The following is a 19,717-nucleotide window of genomic DNA, read 5'->3' as shown; positions in this document are numbered from 1 at the left end:
GGTCATGTCGGATGACGTTAAAAACACACTTATTGACCGTGTTAAAAGTAATCGCTATTATTCAATCCAGCTAGATGAGACTACTGATGTTGCAGATTTGGTCAATTGACTTGTTTACGTCAGATATGAATAGGGTGGTGCAGCTCAGGGGGACTTACTGTTCTGTCAGGAGACCAGAACCACAGCTGAGCACATGTTCCAGCTACTGAACGCGTTTGTCCAAGAGAATGGACTCAATTAAAAAAAAAAAGTATTGGAGTCTATACAGACAGCGCCAGGGCTCTGCCTGTCGTAGCCCTGGCGCCACAGCCTGGATTCGCAGGGCGGCACCCGAAATGCGATGGTCACACTGCGGCATCCATCGCGAGGCCCTGGCACTCAGTCTGTGCTGAACTCGGCTGTGAAAACTGTTAACTTCATAAAGGTCCGACCGATGAATTGTCGTCTGTTTCACGTGCACTGTGATGAGCTGGGCAGCAAGCATGTCCAACAGGAGGTTATCAAAGGGGGAAGTGCTTTCCAGGTTCTTTGAATTGCACAGAAAGGTCCAGATGTCCTAACAGGACAAAAAGTTCCCCTTATCAGATGTTTTCAAAGATACTGTGTGGCTCAGTCAACTGGCATACTTGTTGGACATATTCTCTCGTTTGAACGAACTGAATGCGGGGCTACAGGGACTCCCCATCAATGTTTTTGACTTGCAGGACAAAATCAACACCATGCTGAAAAAGATGGAGTTGATTGAAATCCAAATCAAGGCGGGTGAGATTTCAGCTTTCCCCACTTTGGAGTTTTCTGTCTGAGAACGACCCCACCATTGATGATGGGGTCAGGGACAACATCGTTGCGCACCCTGCCTCACTCAGACAACAACTCCGCGAAATATTTCCCAGTGACGACCGAAGCGAACAGCCCCTGGATGAGAAAGCCGTTCACCTCTGAGATGCCCAAGGATTTCGCTGTTTGTGAGCACGAGAGTTTAATAGAATTGTCGTGCGACGCAACATTGAAGTCCGCTTTCAGAAGACAGTCGATGTTGGACTTTTGGATGCAGCAACACAGCAAATACCCTGCGCTTTCCGACACGGCTGTGCGCTGTCTCCTTCCTTTTGCGACCACATATTTGTGCGAGAAAGGCTTCTCTTCACTTGCCGTCATCAAGACCAAATACAGAAGCAGGATGATTGCTGAGCCAGACCTGAGACTGAATCTAACCTCGATTGACCCGGACAAACAGGACTGTGTACGCAGAGGCAGGCGCACCCTTCTCGGTAGGCTTAGGTAAGTAATCAATACTCACTGACAAGCTGGCCAACTTTTAACATTATTTGTATTCATAGTGAGTCGAAAAAATGTTCAAACGTGTGTGTGGGCGTTGGGGTATTTTGACGTCAGTCATTATGGTGGTACTGACAATTTTTTGAGGTGGTACGCGGTGTAAAAAGATTGAGAACTACTGGTTTAGCGGACTCGGTGTAAAGCCGGTTTAAGGTCCAAATCCTCATACAGATAATGTCAGAATCAGAATCAGAATCGTCTTCATTACCAAGTAAGTTTACATGTACAAGGAATTTGTCTTGGTGTTCGGTCCATACATGAAACATAAATGTAAAACAATAAGTTAAATATTTAAGAATATGTAAAATAAGGCTGTTTTTTTTTTATAAAGCTGTTCAGTTTGTGCAGGAATGTGCAAATGTTCAGTTTATAGTGTAACAGTATGTGCAATAATAACAGTAATAACGTGGCATCCTGGACCAACTGGTTCAGCAGCCGGGTCATAACTCTCACGAAATTACCGTGATGACAGCCTGTGTGTTGCAATTGTGATTTGTACTGATTAACAGGAGAATGTTCAACACAGGTAAAGAAAAGATTTTTAGTTTAACTTCAAGTATTTTGGAAAGAAGCATGTTTCAATATAAAAAGTTAGATTTTTGTAATCTAGGTTTTGAAATCAGTGGGGTGTGTGTGTGTGTGTGTGTGTGTTATATTTAAATAAATAAAAACAGCAACAACAATAACAGCTGAATAAGTATACTTATTAATCACAGATCTTGCACACATCTGTCCAAGGTCATTAGGATATTAAATGCACTTCTCTGGAGCTGCGATTGGGATCTTTTGAAAAATGACGTGAGAGAAACAGAATGAAAACCCCATTAAATTATCCATTCTCTCCAAATGTATATCCATCCATCTACCTATCTATCTATCTATCTATCTATCCATCTATCTATCTATCCATCTATCCATCTATCTATCTATCTATCTATCTATCTATCTATCTATCTATCTATCCATCTATCTATCTATCTATCTATCTATCTATCTATCTATCCATCTATCCATCTATCCATCTATCTATCTATCTATCTATCCATCTATCTATCTATCCATCTATCTATCTATCTATCTATCTATCCATCTATCCATCTATCTATCTATCTATCTATCTATCTATCTATCTATCTATCTATCCAATGGGTTTATCTGTTTCTGTTATGACTTCATTTCCACACCTCATACATTTACCCAAACCTAAAGCTTTGTTTATTAAACCTAAAGTTTGATTATTGAATTACTTGGAACCATCACTGCGAAATGAATTTATTCATTTAAAAACACAGATAGTTAGACAGTCAGTCAGACAGATAGATAGATAGATAGATATATAGATAGATAGATAGATAGATAGATAGATAGATAGATAGATAGATAGATAGATAGATAGATATATAGATAGATAGATAGATCAATTCATCTTCTGACTAATCCTTCTAACACATAAGAATGCGTCAGCGTGAGGTTGGAGCAGGCGAGCACACCTGGAGCTCAGGGTGTAGCGTCGCAGGGTGCAGCAGCTCCGTCACAAGGTTGGAAGAAAAAAAAACGAAACACTGGGAGTGATGTCACCAAGCCTCGAACCCAGTCCCACATTCACCGCTCAGGCATGTTGGAGTTGCGTCTTTGCTGTTTTTTTTAAAGGGTGAGGCCTACTCCTCTTTTGTTGAGTATTCCTTTAATCTGTCTCACACAGATTCAGATGAGAAGGTCGATACCAGTTTCATCCCTGTGTGACCAGTAGGCTTGAGATATAGTGAAAAGCTGCATACTAACTGGGTAAGCTCAGTTTGAGGCAGCAGATGGGATAAACTAGCGTAGATAACTCCTGTGAAATCTGGGAAATACACCTTTCAGTGATTCTGTATATCTGACAAGTAACATTTAAAACATAAAAATTTGATCTCAGACGTTTAACTCCAGCAATAATCAAAACAATTTTTGATTCACAACCTGTGCCTGTGAACTGGTTTGCCACTTGCGTCAGCTAAGTTTTGCTGACCGTTATGCTGATAAATAGCAAAGAGTTAAATGGATTATATGTGAATATTACACAGGAGGCTGGACGGAAGTCAGTGACACATATGCAGTTTTATTTGTGGTTCAGTGATTTTACTGTGCAACAATTCAGTTTCATATTGCAAATGTTTTGCACAACTCATGAAAAAATAATTAAAATAAAGCGCATAATACCTCCCTTCTCTGACTGTCCCTAGACCCAGTTCTGAGCAGAAGCAAAATGTCTTAAACTGCTACCCGATGATGCAGGCTTTCTCCTTCAGTTTTGTTTAGCATGCATTTTGGTGCTGGATTAGGAAGTCACACGATAACACACAGTAGACAACTACACACACTTTTCCCCAATGTGCATTTCAGTGTGAATCTGGACAGTGAACAGACAGTACAGAGCCACAGACACTTGGGAAAACACTGTTTGTCCATTGACAAATCCAAAACACAGACAGAGAGCGCAACTGGTGGCAGCGGTCACACACAAAGCACCACCCCCAGTGGTGAGATCAGAGCATCAGCTCCGTCACCGTCGGCAGCAGCTCCAGCAGCTCCGCCTCCATGTTACCGCTCTTGGTGATGGGATTTCCGCTGATGTTGAGGCGCCGCAGTTTGGGGCAGGAGGCCAGAGGCCGGAGGTCGTCCAGGTTGGAGATTTCTACGCATTTTGGTTAATGAAAATCCTCTGTAAATAAGTCTGGAAATGTGCCTGTAAATAGGTCTGTATCTGTAATAAGTCTGTAAATTAGTACGTAAATAAGTCTGTAAATAAGTAGTCTGTAAATGAGTCTGTTAATAAGTCTTTAAAGAAGCCTGAAATACGTCTGTAAATAATTCTTGTCAGGAATCAGTTAATAAGTCTGTAAACACGTCTGTAAACGCGACTGTATCTGCAATAAGTCTGTCAATTAGTATGTAAATAAGTCTGTAAATAAGTAGTCTGTAAATGAATCAGTTAATGTCTGTAAATAAGCCTGTTATAAGTCTGTAATTAAGTCTGTAGGTTGTTGATAAGTCTGTTAATAAGTCTGAAAAGTCTGTAATTAAGCCTGCAAATCAGGCTCTAATAAGTCTGAAAATATGTCTGTAATAAGTATGTAAATAAATCTGTAAATACGTCCAATAAGACTGTAAATAAGTATGTAATAAGTATGTAATATGTAATAAGTCTGTAAATAGTGTGTAAATAAGCCTTTAAATAAGGCTCTAATAAGTCTGAAAAATGAGTCTTTAAGTCTATTATAAGACTGTAAATGAGTCTATAAATACATTTGTAAATAAGTCTTAAATACATCTGTATATACGTCTGTAAACAAGTCTGCTAATGACTGTTAATGAGTCTGTAAATAGTCTATAAATAGGCCTGCAAAACAGAGTCTGTAATAAGTCTGTTAATAAGTCTAATAAGACTGCAAATACATGTGTAAATTAGTCTGTAATTATGTCTGTTAATAAGTCTGTATATAAGTCCGTAATGAGTCTGTTAATAAGGATGTTAATAAGTATGTTAATGAGTGTAAATAAATATGTAAATAAGTTTGTCAATATGTATGTAAATAAATAAGTAGTCTGTAAACACGTCTGTAATACAGCTGTAATACATGTGTGAATACGTCTGTAGAAACATCTGTAAATACGTCTGTAAAACATATGTAAACAAGTCTGTAAATAAGTCTTATAGTTTTGTAAATGTGTCCGTAATAAGTCTGTAAATGTAATAATAATTAGTCTGTAAATGAGTCTGTAGTCTTTTTATACTTCTACTAAAGCGCAGCCAATATCGCTGTGAGACACTGACATAATTAAATATAACTATTTTATTTATAATGTTTATGATACCTTAATATTGATAATTTGGGGATGACTGTTGAAGATATTTACACACAGTATATATCTGACTATAAAAGGAAGGAATCTCTGTATGTCTGAATGTCCTTTAATTATCTCGACAACCAGTCATCCAATCTACTTCACACTTGGCTAGTGTACTGCTGGGGACCCAAGGACGTGCAGTGTCGAATTTGGGGCAATTTGGACATGCAACAAATGTGATATTAATAAAAAGCGAACAGCGAGTTTATACAAAAGTGTGACTTGAGTGTGTTTTTTTCCCCATGAGAAAGACTGTATTTCTCACCGCGAGTCTCCACGACTTTTACGAATAGGAGTGTTAGAACAGTGTATTAAGTTCAGAAAGCTGTAATACTTTACTTAATGATGCTCCTTAAAGACAATATTTAACTAACTAGGCATGGAAACAGACCTGCTGTAGTATCTGCTACATGAACTGCACTCAGTATAAATAAATAAATAAATATGTGTTTAATAGCAGCAGGATACTGTTGTTCTTCAAGTTGACTTCCTCCAGTTTTGGCAGGTGACACACGCCCTCCAAATCCTCAATGGAATTGTTTTCAGCCTCCAAGACCTGGAGCAAAAAGCATTGAAGAGTTGTTCAGACTCCATGCGAAAGAAGTTGAGTTAGTTCTTAGGTGGCCATTTTGAACTGTCTGCTAAAATAACGCTCATACATCACTCACTCACCTGACTTTCAATCTGCACTGGCCCCACTCTTATTTAGTGATCATATTGTCTCTGTGTACAATATTACAACATTTTACTAGGTTTTTTAAACATTTGAATATTTTTAAAACACAATTAAATTTTTCTAAACCAAACCAACTCCAACATATAATCCCATATGGAAACGTTGCAGAGACTTTCAAGAGCGATGATGAATTATGTTGTTAAAATTCAGGATTAATGAAGCAACAGAACCTACTTCAAAATGGTCGATGGGCTTATGTTTGGAATCCGGTGAGCATCACTATCTCTCCCTTCCCTCTCTTCCTTCTTCCTTTCCCTCTCTTCCTTCCTCCCTCCCATCCCTCTCCCCCGTCTCTATTTTCTTTCCTCCCCTCCCTCTCTCCCTCCCTCCCTTCTCTCTTCCTCCCTCCCTTCTTCCTTCCCTCTCTCCCTTCCTCCCTCCCTCCCCACTCTCCCTTCCTCCCCACTATCCCTTCCTCCCTCCCTCCCCACTCTCCCTTCCTCCCCACTCTCCCTTCCTCCCCACTCTCCCTTCCTCCCTACCCACTCTCCCTTCACCCTCTCTCCCTTAGACCTCTTCCTTTCTCTCTTCCCTCTCTTCCTTCCTCCCCATTTCCTCCATACCTCTAGACATTGCAGCATGGAGAAGGCCGGTGGCAGGCGCTGCAGCTGATTGGACGACAGGTTGATGTGCGTGACCAATAATAGCTGGTCCAGGTGACACAGCGTGGTTAGGTTCTGAGAAGAGAGAACATCAAGATGTCACTTCAGCCAAAACCAACATGTTCGTTGTTGGTGACGTTGTATTGTTTTTCTTTTTCATTTTTTAACCTGTGCTGTCAGCATGCTGAGCATACAACACAGAGTATTTGTATGTCATTGCATCTAGGACAGAGTTAGTCTGCAAGTGGAATTCAAGATCTCAACCTGCAATGCAACTCTTTATTCATCTTTAATCATCAAGAACTGCTGCAATAACTCTGTCCTGTGGACGACCTGTAATTTGTATTGTTTTCCTTTATTTTTACATTTAAGATTAATAACTGGTCACTCCACCGGTGTTATGAATGACAGATCATGACAATGGTCAGAGGGGGAAACGACTATTATTGTGCATAAACGCCGGGTGAGTTGCAATGTTATTTCATTACATATACAGAATGACAAAATTAAATATATGGTTAAACAAAATCAGACAAAATGTCTATGTTGAAAATAAGATCCCATAAATTCAAATGTAAGACCATACAGTGACTTTTAAAGACTAATATTTATAAAACTGATAAGATATTTTAAAAACCACCCTGTTTAAAACTTTCTTCATCCCGTAGGAAACTGCTGTGCCAACAGCTTCCCAAGAAAAACACAGTTTAAAAAGGTGCATAAATCAAAAAGACGGCCAAATAAGGGCTGAAGTTATAGTAATAAGTAATAACAATACAGAATAGCGATAGTAAAAAAAAAGAAAAAGAAAGCGATACATTTGGAGTTGAAAATCCAAGTAGCATCACATAATACAACGTTCTACAATGAGAAACAACAGTTTTCAACAGGAACATGAACCTACCTTGTCGGAGATGCTGAACACACGCACCTCGGCGTACTCCATCTTGAGAATTGTGTTTTCGATCATGAACTTGCTGCACAGGTCACTGTAGTATCCCGAGCGCATGGAGTCCACTTCCTGTGTGAGAGAAAGTGAGTCACGTGACCCTGCGTCAGGTTGGATGGACAAGCTGAACAGCTTCTTCTCACCTTCAGCGTCTGGAAGTGAGCGAGCGTCTCCTTCTCGTAGCCGAGGGGGTCCAGAGCCCTCATCAGCAGGATGATGGTCAGCAAGCACCCTGACACAGGAGGGGAACTAGTTAGAGGCAGGTGTCGTAAAGATGGAATATTGAGATGGTTACATTTAGAGATTATTAAGTTTAGGTGTTGTGTTAGAAATGGTTATGGTTAATGTTATTAGGGTTAGAAATGGTTAAGTTTAGGTTTGGGTTTGGTGTGGTTAAGGTCACGGTGGGGTAAGGATGGTTTCCAAAGTGAAATGCATCCAAATGCCAGAAATTTAGACGAGTTTATACTGAATTATTAACTAAATCCTTAACCGATGACTTAAGTATCAACTATAAGACTTAACTGATGGTCAGTTGGTTCTGAGTATTAACTTTGTGCTATCTGCGTAGAATCGTCATACAGTGAATCAGTAGAACTTACATTTGTTCAGAGGCTCCAGTTCTTGGAGTTGGTTGCAGGACTGAAGCTCCGACTGCAGGACGGACGTCTTCTCCACCGACAGCTCACTCCTGAAATAACAAACAGTCATTTGTACTACAGGTTGAAAGCAGGAATACACCAAAAGCACATTTCACTGAGTACTGAACTATCACTTTTACTGACTCGTATCGATTTAGACTGTTAGTTTGGGTGCACTGGAATACAATCCATATAATTGTTATTTAAATTGCTGTTCTGTAATATCTGTGATGTTTTACATTGGTTTTCAGATTGGATTTGTGAATTGGGCGGGATGTTCACTAATACAATACTGTATTTAATCAAGTTTTGGACCAAGATCTAACACCAGAATTGGATATTGGTGCATCCCAACTTAAAATAAAAATTATATTTATAGAAACATACACTCACATTCAGGACCAGATCAATTGGATGGATTGCACTTGGGAGACATTTTATTTGGTCCCATGCACTCCTCTCTTTGCAATGAAATGGATTTTGATTTTTATCATGATTCATTTAGTTAGGTATATAGGTTTAGTAGCATACATATTGGGGTATTTACACCCTAAATGAATACTCGTTCATTGATAGACATTTTCATGCACATTTCAAAATGTTGATGAGATGATTTAGATTATATCATTATATTGTTTATCCATCTGGGTCCCCATGCAACGGTACCTGAAAAGCTCCTGGTCGGTGGCAGAGTCACGGCACCAACTTTCGGTTCGACCTGCAGAGTAAGAGTGTCACTGAGACACAGACACCATGTTTGGCAAAAGGGTTTGTGGATCCAAATAGGATCGTTATTTGATACTAACTTACTTTTTTTACAATGTAAAAAACAAAAAAATAATGCTGATTATTCAAAGCTACTAATAGGCAAGTACATTTGCTATGGAATTACAATCAGAATGAAAGCTTTACACCTGTAATGAGACGAGTGGTCTTTAAGACTAAGTACAGACCTGTGTAGAGCGCGCAGTCTCTGTGTGTCCGCTTCTCCGTCCAGTGCACCGTCAGGTTGTGTTCGTTGGAGATGTCGCTGATCGTCCCAGGAGGAAGGTCGCAGATCTGATGCAGAGTTAAGGATTGAAAAGCTGGAGAGGCTGAGTGGGAATATGCACCAGAGTGGTTACATGGGAGAGATTATTATCACAAAAATCAGACACATTTAAATGACAGACAGACAGACAGACAGACAGACAGACAGATAGACTGATAGACTGATAGACTGATAGACTGATAGACTGATGGACCAGTGTTTCCCATACATTGATTTATTTGTGGCGGCCCGCCTCAATATCAACATTGACCACCACATATAGTATTTTCAGTTTTTTTTTTACTATTTAAAATGGGTCAAATCGTAGCTAATTTTAGAGCTGCGCACAGTGCCTTGATTCGATCAGCTCCTCCTTTATTTTTGTGGGCTAAACTTGACATGACAGAGGCACTAACAACCGAAGCGACGCCATCTGAATTCCAGCGATGAAGAGATAACAGAAGCAAAATATATTATTTTATTTGTACCATGATCTTCCCACGCAACCCCCCCCCCTCCTGCTCCACATTCCAGAGAGGCCTTTAAAACAAAAGCCAGGAATGTTTAAACAGACAAATGCAGAATTATGAATATAAACATATGCACCCAGAGCTAAACGAGAAGCCGGTGTCTATTCTACATTCCTCTTCTGTACCCTACCCTACCGCTACTCCAACTCTACTCCACCATGACTCTATTTTTACTCTGCAGGGAACTGAAGACAGAATCCACCATTTTGTGATCCACCACCGCTGTGACAGGAAGGATACCCACACTGGGCTGTGTTTGAAGCGTGGATGGATACTTCTCCACTCCACACGCTGTGGCTGGCCGTCCAGCACCAGCATCAGGCCCACAGACTGTGCCTGAGAGGGAAGGAGGAAGGAAGGAAGGAAGGAATGAAGGAAGGAAAGAAGGACAGATATATGTCTCATTAGATATGACTCATTAAATTCTGTGCAAAGTAGTTGTGAGTATGTGCAACTGTACATACTTTTGAGTGCAAATTTACTTATAATTTCAAACAAAGTGAAAGATGACTCTTTTATGAACTAGGGGTTTCACGACTACTGATTTTTAGTAATTGCCAAGTTTTCATTATAGTAGTCGACTTGTCGTCTTTTACCTATTATGTGTGAAAGAAGCAGGTTGTTCTAGGTAACAATGAAGGCCGATACGATCAGCGTTGATGTCACTGTTTGCGCTTTGCTGCGCGGCATGCGAGCACTGGCTGTTATCTTCCATTGTAACAGTGTGAATCACGCATACTAAAAAGCATTAACACAAAGCAGCACTCCAAATGTGCACGCAAAACTGGAAATAAAAACGGCATAGACAGCTGTTCAACTCAACAGACACCTTGATCTGGCGCACCGAAAGTCTTTGCGCAATGATTTAGCCGCACGGTCACACATCCATTGTCCAACGTCTGGGATCTTTACTCACGACGGTAGAGGTGTGTCCGTAGAGGCGGTTTGACTGTTTGGTCCCATTTTTTAATACTAAATAGCTGAATCAAGATATACATGTAAATACATATGTAGGCGCTAACAGTCTTTGGTAATGTCTGGAGCGAGGAGGCGCAGGCTGGTAACATCAGGAATCCTTCTCCATTTTTTTCTCCACACAACAACGGCGCCTTCACCGCGACGTCACCAGCTTGCGCCTCCTCACTCCAGGCATTACCAACCGAAGACTGTTTAATCCAGTGCTTACACATATTTTATAAATTGCTTACTAATACAATAATTATTGTAAATCTGGTCGAAGACTTGTCGACTGCTGCCAACAGCCCCAACTAGTGGTTATAGTTGTCGATTAGTTGAAAACTCTATTATGGACTGTTATTTGAGAAATAATGCTCTCACTAACCCAGAAAGTGTTTGCTCTGTCTCCATGGGGATTTATGTAATTGTGATTAACAATGGTATTGTCTTATGTTTATTTTATGCCACTATAAAAATCACCTTCTGAACACAATTTTAACGAATATTAGAACATAAAATTTGGATAGACTACTAGTGTATTTATTGCGTCATTCCTCACATTGACCAAAAATTCCCATTAATGTGGGTTTAGAGAATCTAACGATTTGACAAAATGAACTTAATTAGCTCAAATAATTCCGATAGACAATTAAGTATCAAACGCCATTTCACATCTTAAACCTTTTAATGCAGCTGAAGGGATGACGCCAAGGAACTCACGTTCACAGGCCTGGAGAAGGCCACAGCAACACGCTCATCCTCCCGCTCGACGTAGACGCAGCTGATCATCTCCTCGCGCTCCACTGCCGAACAGAAACAAAACTCACTGAGAAGAACTCACAGCAGGGTGTGTCACAGAATCACACAGTGTGCCACAGGGTGCATCACAACGTCACAGGGGGTATCACAGGTTGTGTCACGAGGTCACAGGGTGTGTATCAGGGCGTGTCAACGGGGCCCCAGGGCGTGTCACAGTGTGTCAGAGGGTTTCAGGGTGTCACAGTGTCACCGGGCATGTCACATGGTCACAGGATGCAAGCAGATGCACAGCATGGGTGCAGCTGCACATGAACTTGTTGGCACAGTGACGAGTCACCTCTCACCTCGGCCTAAAAGCCAGCGGTAGTAGAACCAAGCACTCTGGTCATTGGGGTCAGTGAAGAAGGCGTTCTGTACGAGCTCGTACTCTGTAAAAAGAAGAAACAGCACGCAGCATTTTCCTTTTAGAAAAGATGGAGGAATCCTGTGCAGTGGGGGACAGAAAACACATCTGGATGGAGTCACAATGGCATAAAATATAATGAAGCTACTTTGTAAGTATTTATGTGATGTGATGAAACCATTCAGATGTTTCCCTCTTTGTGCATTCAACATTTTCCACTGATCAACATTGTAGTTGAAGCAGTTTACTGGACAGTAACTCCTCTTATGGTAGGGTCACACCGCTGGTGACGGGGCGCTACAAAGCAACAGGCTGCAATGCATTTCAAACGGAGCTCGGCTTCATCCATCTGCAGGGGGCGGAGCGACAACCGTTGACGAGCTGACAGCTTCATGGCGTCAAGAAAAGTTGAGCAGATTACAACTTTATGCAAATGGAGAGCGCAGACCTCTGGGCGACAGCCAATAGGACGGAAATACAATCTCAATGGTGCTGATTCCCGGGAAAATTATGCCCGGACTACTGTGTATTGTTCCTATTTATTTTGATGAAGAACGTCTGTTAAACTATCAATAAAATAAGAGACACATAATTTTATGTTTCTCCAATAAGGACAATTCATTATTTTAAGGGACGGATGACAAGATAATTCATGTAATGTTTTCGAGGTCATTTATTTTGCCAAGTACCGTTTTACTAAGTACCGTACCACCGTTTTAATAATAAATAAAGTACACACAGCCACAGCTATCTACATAATGTACATCAAATATGGAAAGGGAGAGAGGTTTGAAATGTTTGGCACGCCAACAACAACCAGTCGATTTTGAGCGCCCCCAGAAAACGGCATCCGCACAGAAGCCCCAGCCTGGTGTGATCATACTACGACGGGACAAGAGCTGCTTGGCTTCATGCTGCAGTCCCGTCACTGGCACTGTGACCCTCGCATTACTGATCAGCATACACCATGCTGTAGCATAAATAACTATAGCATACCATATTTTAGCATATCACACAATATTTCAACACTTGCTACTAGTTCTATCATTACATATTACTACCCACGATTTAGTATTTACTCATGTAACATACATGTGCTATATTTATACTATTATGGCATAGTGCCACCTGCCCATATTAGGCTCACTAGTTAAAGGGACAACTTATGCTCTGCTGTCATAAAGACAACTGGATTGCGTTATGTTTTTTCCAGAGTGCTCCGTGGAAATTAGTAACACCACTTTGGAAATAAAAGAGAATAAAAATGCATGTTCACTGAAGAGGTTACTAGAAATTGTAACAATTTTAGTTTAATTTTATTTATTTTGATTGCGCAATCGATAACATATATACATTGATGTCGCATTGACTGCTTCGGCTTGTTGCTGCGATACGTCAACGTGGCTGCCAGACTGGAACGGGTAAGACTGGTCTGTAAACAAATACAAGTAAATGCGGGAGCTGCGTTTTTTCCGGATAAAAAGCACTTTAACGTTTACATTTCTCAACCAATTTTAATTACTCATTTTTAGTGTCATTATTCTATAGCCATGACACCGTGTAATCAACATTAACTTAATAATGGAAAAAAGTTGTCTATTGCTCCTTTAACAGTGCTGCTCTATGTTGAATTTATTTTAATCTTTTTTTTAGCACTGTAGCACTGTTGTGTCAAATTCTGATCTGCGTGTAAAATTATATATATATATATATATATATATATATATATATATATATATATATATATATATATATATATATATATATATATATATATATACATACATACATATACATATATATAAATAAATTTATATATAAAAACCTATAACTTTAACAGTAACCTACACAACTAGTGTGACTAGTGTAACAGTGATTTTAAGCACCATAATGCCCTCTGTCTGTTCTTTTCAGAATTACACCTCTATTAAAAGCTGACTTGACACAGTGAGTTGATTTATGGGTTGTGTGAAACCTAATGTCCTTTAAGTCCTTTAATATACATTCACGTGTTTACACTGAGAAAAGAACAGGCGTAACAAGGCAAAACAATTCGTACGGCACCAACTATTGAGCTACCCTGTGTTTATTTGTGCGTAATTCAAGCACACAAGCGAGCCTCACTCCACTTAACAGGTTGAATATGTAAAACAGCGACATCGCGGGTCACAGAATTAGATAGCCACGCTTCTCTGGGGAACAGTGGCATTGCTTTTTCACTAGAAGCTTGAATTATTAACTTTGAGTGCTAAGTTAACAACATGAATGCAAATAAGAAAGACTGAATTCAAGTATCTCAAGGAGGTTTTGGTTTTACAATGTGAATGTCAAGAACTGAAATCAAATCACAGGTTGCCTCCCAATTTACAATTTTATAAATCAAATCAGAAATTGGATATGGGACGATTTCCTGTTTTCCCCTTTCCCACATGGGAACAAAGACATCCACCGATTATTGCGCAGTCAAAGAAACTAGACTGGCCTGACCAACGTCGTACCTTTGAGCAGCTGCTCCTCGCAGACGCGGTGGGAGTGCGTCTGGGGGGAGGGTGGAGGGGAGCAGGGGGGGGTCACAGGGGGGGGCTCGGGGGACTCCGGATGCAGCAGGGGCAGCAGGGTGCTGCGGTAGTGCCAGCTGGAGTAGTTGGAGAAGTTGGAACCGATGAGGCGGTCGCTAAACTGCAGCTCCTGGTCAACGGGAACGCCAGACATCCTAACGACAAGACGGCGGTAGTCCCAGCAGTGGACTGGGACATCACACATCACATCCCATTATCCAGTCACGTCAAACCTTCTCCAGCAAGACTCACAACTAGAGCTATCATCATCATTTTGTAAAATATTCAGATTCCACCATCATATGATTCCATCTAAATTCAAGGGGAGTTTTTAAGCAACGTGAGAACTGTAGCAACAAATAGAATGATAATCAGCCGCATTTCCATCACTTAGGGTGAGGAAAAATGACTATCTGAGCTTTTATGCTCAGGTGGCAATAAATAGCTCTTCTGCAATAGGTGGCCATGAAATAAGAGAAGACTTTATTAATCCTAGGGTAAAATCTAGGATGGAGTTTCTTGAAATAGTTCAAATGAAATAGAAAAAAAAGGGAAAAGAGAGAAGAAAAACACAGATGGCACAAAATGTTTCTTCGTTAAAAAAAAAAAAAAAATGTTCTGTAGGCTATTTTGTGTATTATAAGGTAAATATGTGTTATATGTATTACAAATATGTATTATAAAGTTGAACTATGATAGTGACATAAGATTTGTTTTAAGTGACAATTAAATAATGTTTAGTTAGTTTAGTAATTAATTGTCAACAAAAATGATCAATGATTGTGACAGCCTTACTCCTGACAGCTTCTATCCCCAACCTCATGTTCTGTTTCCCCATCCTCCAAAACAACCCTCAAAATACTCACAGTTGCGTTCATCCAGGCCGAGGCAGCGGTCGCACAGACTCAGTTCTCGGGTCCAGTCAGGGCGCGGCAGGCGGGTAGAGACCCAGCAGCGGTGGTGCCAGCTGCCGTAAGACTTGGGGTTCACCTTCAGACAGGACTCCAGGAAGGAGAGCTCCACCTCGTAGACCTTCTGCATCTCAGTCTCCTCCCTTAAAGCGGGAGACAGCAAAGAACAACGTTTTACCAAGGAGGATTTAAATGTTTAAACCGTGGACTTAAAAAAAAAAAAAAAAAAAAAGAGGTAGCATTGATTATTGTCTGGCTAACATGGTGGTCTCCAGGTGCGTCAGAATCTCTCGTCTGTAGTTCCACAGGGTTGCGTAGTCAGGGTTGGAGGATAGCAGCTGATGGGTCAACTGGAGGGCCTCTTCATCAAAAACACCCTCCTTCCTCTGACACACAGAGAGAAAGGGAGAGAGAGAAAGAGAGAGGAGGGAAGAACAGAGGGAGAGGGACAGATGGATGGCCAAACATGAGGAAGGGACAAATGGACATAATGAGTGGGTGGATGATGATTTCATGATTCTAAAACAGACAGGACTGATAAACAACTCCATATTAAGGTGGTAAGCCATTAGATCGTCTGTGTCAAGTCCCAGAATTCCATTCAAAACGTCCCATTTTTTTTGACACTGGAACCTAAACAGGGACTCTCAGGCACGGGGAAGGGATACAGAAGGGCCAACCAAGATGCCCTCGCCCAACTGGCAGTAGCAGTGCCCAGGGGGAACGGTGAAGGGCTGGAGGAGAAGCAGCCGCAGCAATCACCACAGGTAACCGCTGGCAGCTAGCTTCTCTGCCCAGCAGCCACTGCCGGGACCATCCAGCAGAAATGCCAACCCTCCAAGTAAACCTCAACAGCCAAGCCCGGCCACTCTTCCACCAGCCAACACAGCAGTCCGAGGCCCCACGCTCCACAAAAGGGGAAGGCAGTTTGCATTGTCACCCTGGGGGAAGGAAGTCAGTGGACCATGCTGTTCCAGGAAACTGGGTCCCCTGGAAGGGGATTCGTTTTTTTTTTTTTGGGGGGGGGGGGGGGGGGTTGTATTTTAGGCTTTTTTCAGGTCTTAACGCCGGCCTCAGTTTGGTGTTGGGGGTTTGCGGGGATGGTGTGGTTTGAGCAGCCAAACCTGACCTGGATAGAGGTAATTGGTGACCCAGGAACAGAGTGGCTGCATAACTGTTGCTCGTTGGTTGGTCTAACAAGCAGCAGGTAAAACCCCCACCCCCATACTCACTCAAGAAAGAGGAGCCCTGTCATGACCTGTGTCCAACTGCTCTGAGTCTTGTTCTTTCAAGTTCCCTCTTCACAATAAACTTGTGTGTTTACAAACCCGTATCTCTGTGCCGGAGGTCCCTGAACACGCCACTTAGGTGGCGCGTGGTAGGGGAAACGCCACAGTTTTATTATTATTATTATTATTATGTATTTTAACAAAATCATTTTACAGATTACCACTTTAAATGAAATGTGATGCTTTGCTCTGGTTCACATAACTTCTCGGGAAAACCCATTTAAAACAACGTAGCTTCCTGTCACGTGCACACACCTTGGAGAAACAGGCATCCCTGGCCGCCACGAAGAGCTTCAGTTTCTTATCTCTGCCCTTCTTCTTCTCCTCCTCCTGCTGAGCAGTGGACTTCACCTTCACACGACCATGCTGTCAGGGAAATAAGAGCATGCACAAACTATTTAATTGTGGTTGGCCTTTTAGATTATCTTTTTATAAATATTTTGCAGTATTCTTTTTTGACGCTTAAATAGGGACACATGGTTGGGTGTATCCTATGGACAGGTGATCAGAGACAGGGAGCAGTGACCACAAACCATTAATCAATAAGCTGAACCTGCTTCTCATCTGTTATTTTTCTTTGATGAATGAACAAAAGATCAAATGAAATGACGGAGTGGACATTAACTTAATTTCAGAGGTCTACGTAAAACTTTACTCCCTATCTGCATAGTAGTGGAAAGTGAAATTGGACATTGAGAATAGAGTAATGAAAATTGCTATTACAATCCAGATGTTTCAAGTGAATAGGAAAAAAAACAGATCAATAGAAAGCAAATAGATAGAATAGAAACATAACGGATGAATGAAAAGCTTTCTCTAACCATCCTGTTGGTCTGAAGGGGGGTTTCTGTAAAACCGGTGGATGTCAGGCCTCTGGAACCTGCACAGCTGCTCAAAAGTTACAGGTCAATCTAATGTAACAAAATACAAAATAAAACATTCGATAAGGTTTTGAAATCGCGCTATACAAAAAATCACCTCGATCGCTGAGTGGTTTTATTTCTTTATCGCTACGATGCCGAACAATAAATCATTAATAACACTGGTTCATCCTGAGTGTGGCGTGCGATGAATATAAATATAATACAATAATAACCCGCCCTTTATGAGATTAAATTACTTACTGCAAATGTATAGAATTGGAGATTTGATTTGGGTTTGTGTGGTTCTGTCTGTCACTGTAAAACAATCATCTGACTACAAATATTTACTTCCGTCCACCGAATATGATGTCACGAAAATATTAACCTGACGGCGCGATGGTGCGACATCTATTGGACAATGCAGAAAACAGCAGGTTATTTCTATACAGTATCTATCTATCTATCTATCTATCTATCTATCTATCTATCTATCTATCTATCTATCTATCTATCTATCTATCTATCTATCTATCTGTCTATCTATCTGTCTATCTATCTATCTATCTATCTATCTATCTATCTATCTATCTATCTATCTATCTATCTATCTATCTATCTATCTATCTGTCTATCTATCTATCTATCTATCTATCTATCTATCTATCTATCTATGTATCTATGTATCTATCTATCTGTCTATCTATCTATCTGTCTATCTATCTATCTATCTATCTATCTATCTATCTATCTATCTATCTATCTATCTATCTATCTATCTATCTATCTATCTATCTATCTATCTATCAGTCTATCTATCTATCTATCTATCTATCTATCTATCTATCTATCATCATCTAATCATTTGGAAACACTGGTATAAATACTGATATTAAAATAAGCAAAAAGCACAAAATATAATATGATTAGAATTTTAATAAATTAACAATATATGTAATATAAAAAAAATAATGTAAAAAAAATAAATATATATATTGTTACTTTTTACACTCTGACCTGGGATTGAGGATCTGGTGGAAGCTCTATTTCATTGAGATTCATGGTTTTGTACATTTTCCAGGTCAGAATTTTCATATATACATGTTAAATTCACATATGACACTAGATTATACAGTTAAATTATATATATATTTTTTCAACAGAATACAAATATTTAAATAATGTAATTGCTTTGTCATGGCGGTTGAGGGGTCAAACGATATGTATTTAATAGTATGTAAAGGCACATGGACCCCCAGCTCTGGTTTTATGCATTTTGCCATTCTGGGTAATCTGTCAAGATATGCATGAATATACATATCTTGCCCAGACCATCCGCTACCCCGACACAAAAAAAACCGTGCCTGATAAAAAAGGGCACCATAGGGCAAAGGGCAGGTACTCTGGCACATACTTATGAATATTATATTCCATTTCTGCAAAGTCCGTTACATTAATTCTACACACTACACCATTAGAGGAATTGTGAGTTAACTTCTGGCATGTAATTACTTTTTTTCGGCCCTTCATATTTAAGGTGTTGAATGAATCACACCTCAGTCCTTATAATGGTGCAGACATGTTTTGTTTGTGCATACATTTTTTCACTTAGAAATACAATTTTGTAAAGTCAATGCTTCTTTTGATTATGCTTATTTCACTTCCTACGCTCCATACCACCGCACATATATATTTCACACATTTCATATTTCACAGAAATATTTAGACATAGATGTTATTATTACACCAGATCAGAGGACTGATGAGTCTTGAAGGTCTTCATTCCAACACTGCACTGGGTGTGTCAGGGGCCTGTGTACTGTGTGCATAGAATCCCAAAATGGTAGCTTATTAACCTAAAATTAAATTAACCTATTAGACAAATATGATAAAATAAAAAAAACAAATAAAGGCTTAATTTAAGAAAATGTTTTTTTTTATTTCAAAAAACATTATTAATGAATGAATTTGAAATAAATCTGACTGAAGGGTTAGGGTTAGCTTTAAGTTTCCTTAAATTTTGTTCTCTAGCTTGAGGTTTTAATCTCAGCGAGACACCCTGGATGATGAAGTATTAATTAAGTCTTCACAGTGTCAAGCAATGTCAGCATCAGTGTTCTTTAAACGTCTGTTTACCCTTTCCTGGATGGAGATTATAACACCTTGGAAATCAAGGCGTTTGGAAATCACCATGGTTGTGCAGGCACGGTTCTGTGTTGCCAACATACTTGTTCATCGCTTTAGAAATACATTTTGTATACACCAT

The 19,717-nt window shown here is 40.1% G+C and overlaps 1 protein-coding gene across 3 annotated transcripts; it reads right to left on the bottom strand.

Moving 5' to 3' along the window:
• Positions 1-3,451: 3,451 nt before the first annotated feature.
• rabggta (Rab geranylgeranyltransferase subunit alpha) lies at positions 3,452-17,770 on the bottom strand. 3 transcript variants are annotated; one of them, XM_080003482.1, is made up of 17 exons: positions 17,716-17,770; positions 17,413-17,502; positions 16,847-16,957; positions 15,564-15,688; positions 15,258-15,445; positions 14,332-14,580; positions 11,775-11,858; positions 11,392-11,474; positions 9,955-10,050; positions 9,108-9,213; positions 8,821-8,872; positions 8,116-8,204; positions 7,657-7,745; positions 7,469-7,585; positions 6,526-6,639; positions 5,695-5,782; positions 3,452-4,012 (listed from the first exon to the last, which is right to left on the bottom strand). In XM_080003482.1, exons 2-17 carry the CDS (start codon positions 17,413-17,415, stop codon positions 3,864-3,866), a joined length of 1,743 nt encoding a protein of 580 aa, XP_079859608.1. In that variant the 5' UTR covers positions 17,416-17,502; positions 17,716-17,770; the 3' UTR covers positions 3,452-3,863. The 3 variants fall into 3 exon arrangements, with proteins under 3 accessions (XP_079859608.1, XP_079859609.1, XP_079859610.1); XM_080003483.1 differs by having other exon boundaries at positions 7,496-7,585; XM_080003484.1 differs by lacking the exon at positions 15,564-15,688.
• Positions 17,771-19,717: the final 1,947 nt, after the last annotated feature.

This window comes from Zeus faber (assembly GCF_960531495.2).
Source record: "Zeus faber genome assembly, chromosome: 1".
Lineage (NCBI taxonomy): Eukaryota > Metazoa > Chordata > Actinopteri > Zeiformes > Zeidae > Zeus > Zeus faber.
Note: the sequence above shows the minus strand (reverse complement) of the source record. Positions and strands in the feature narration are given on the sequence as shown.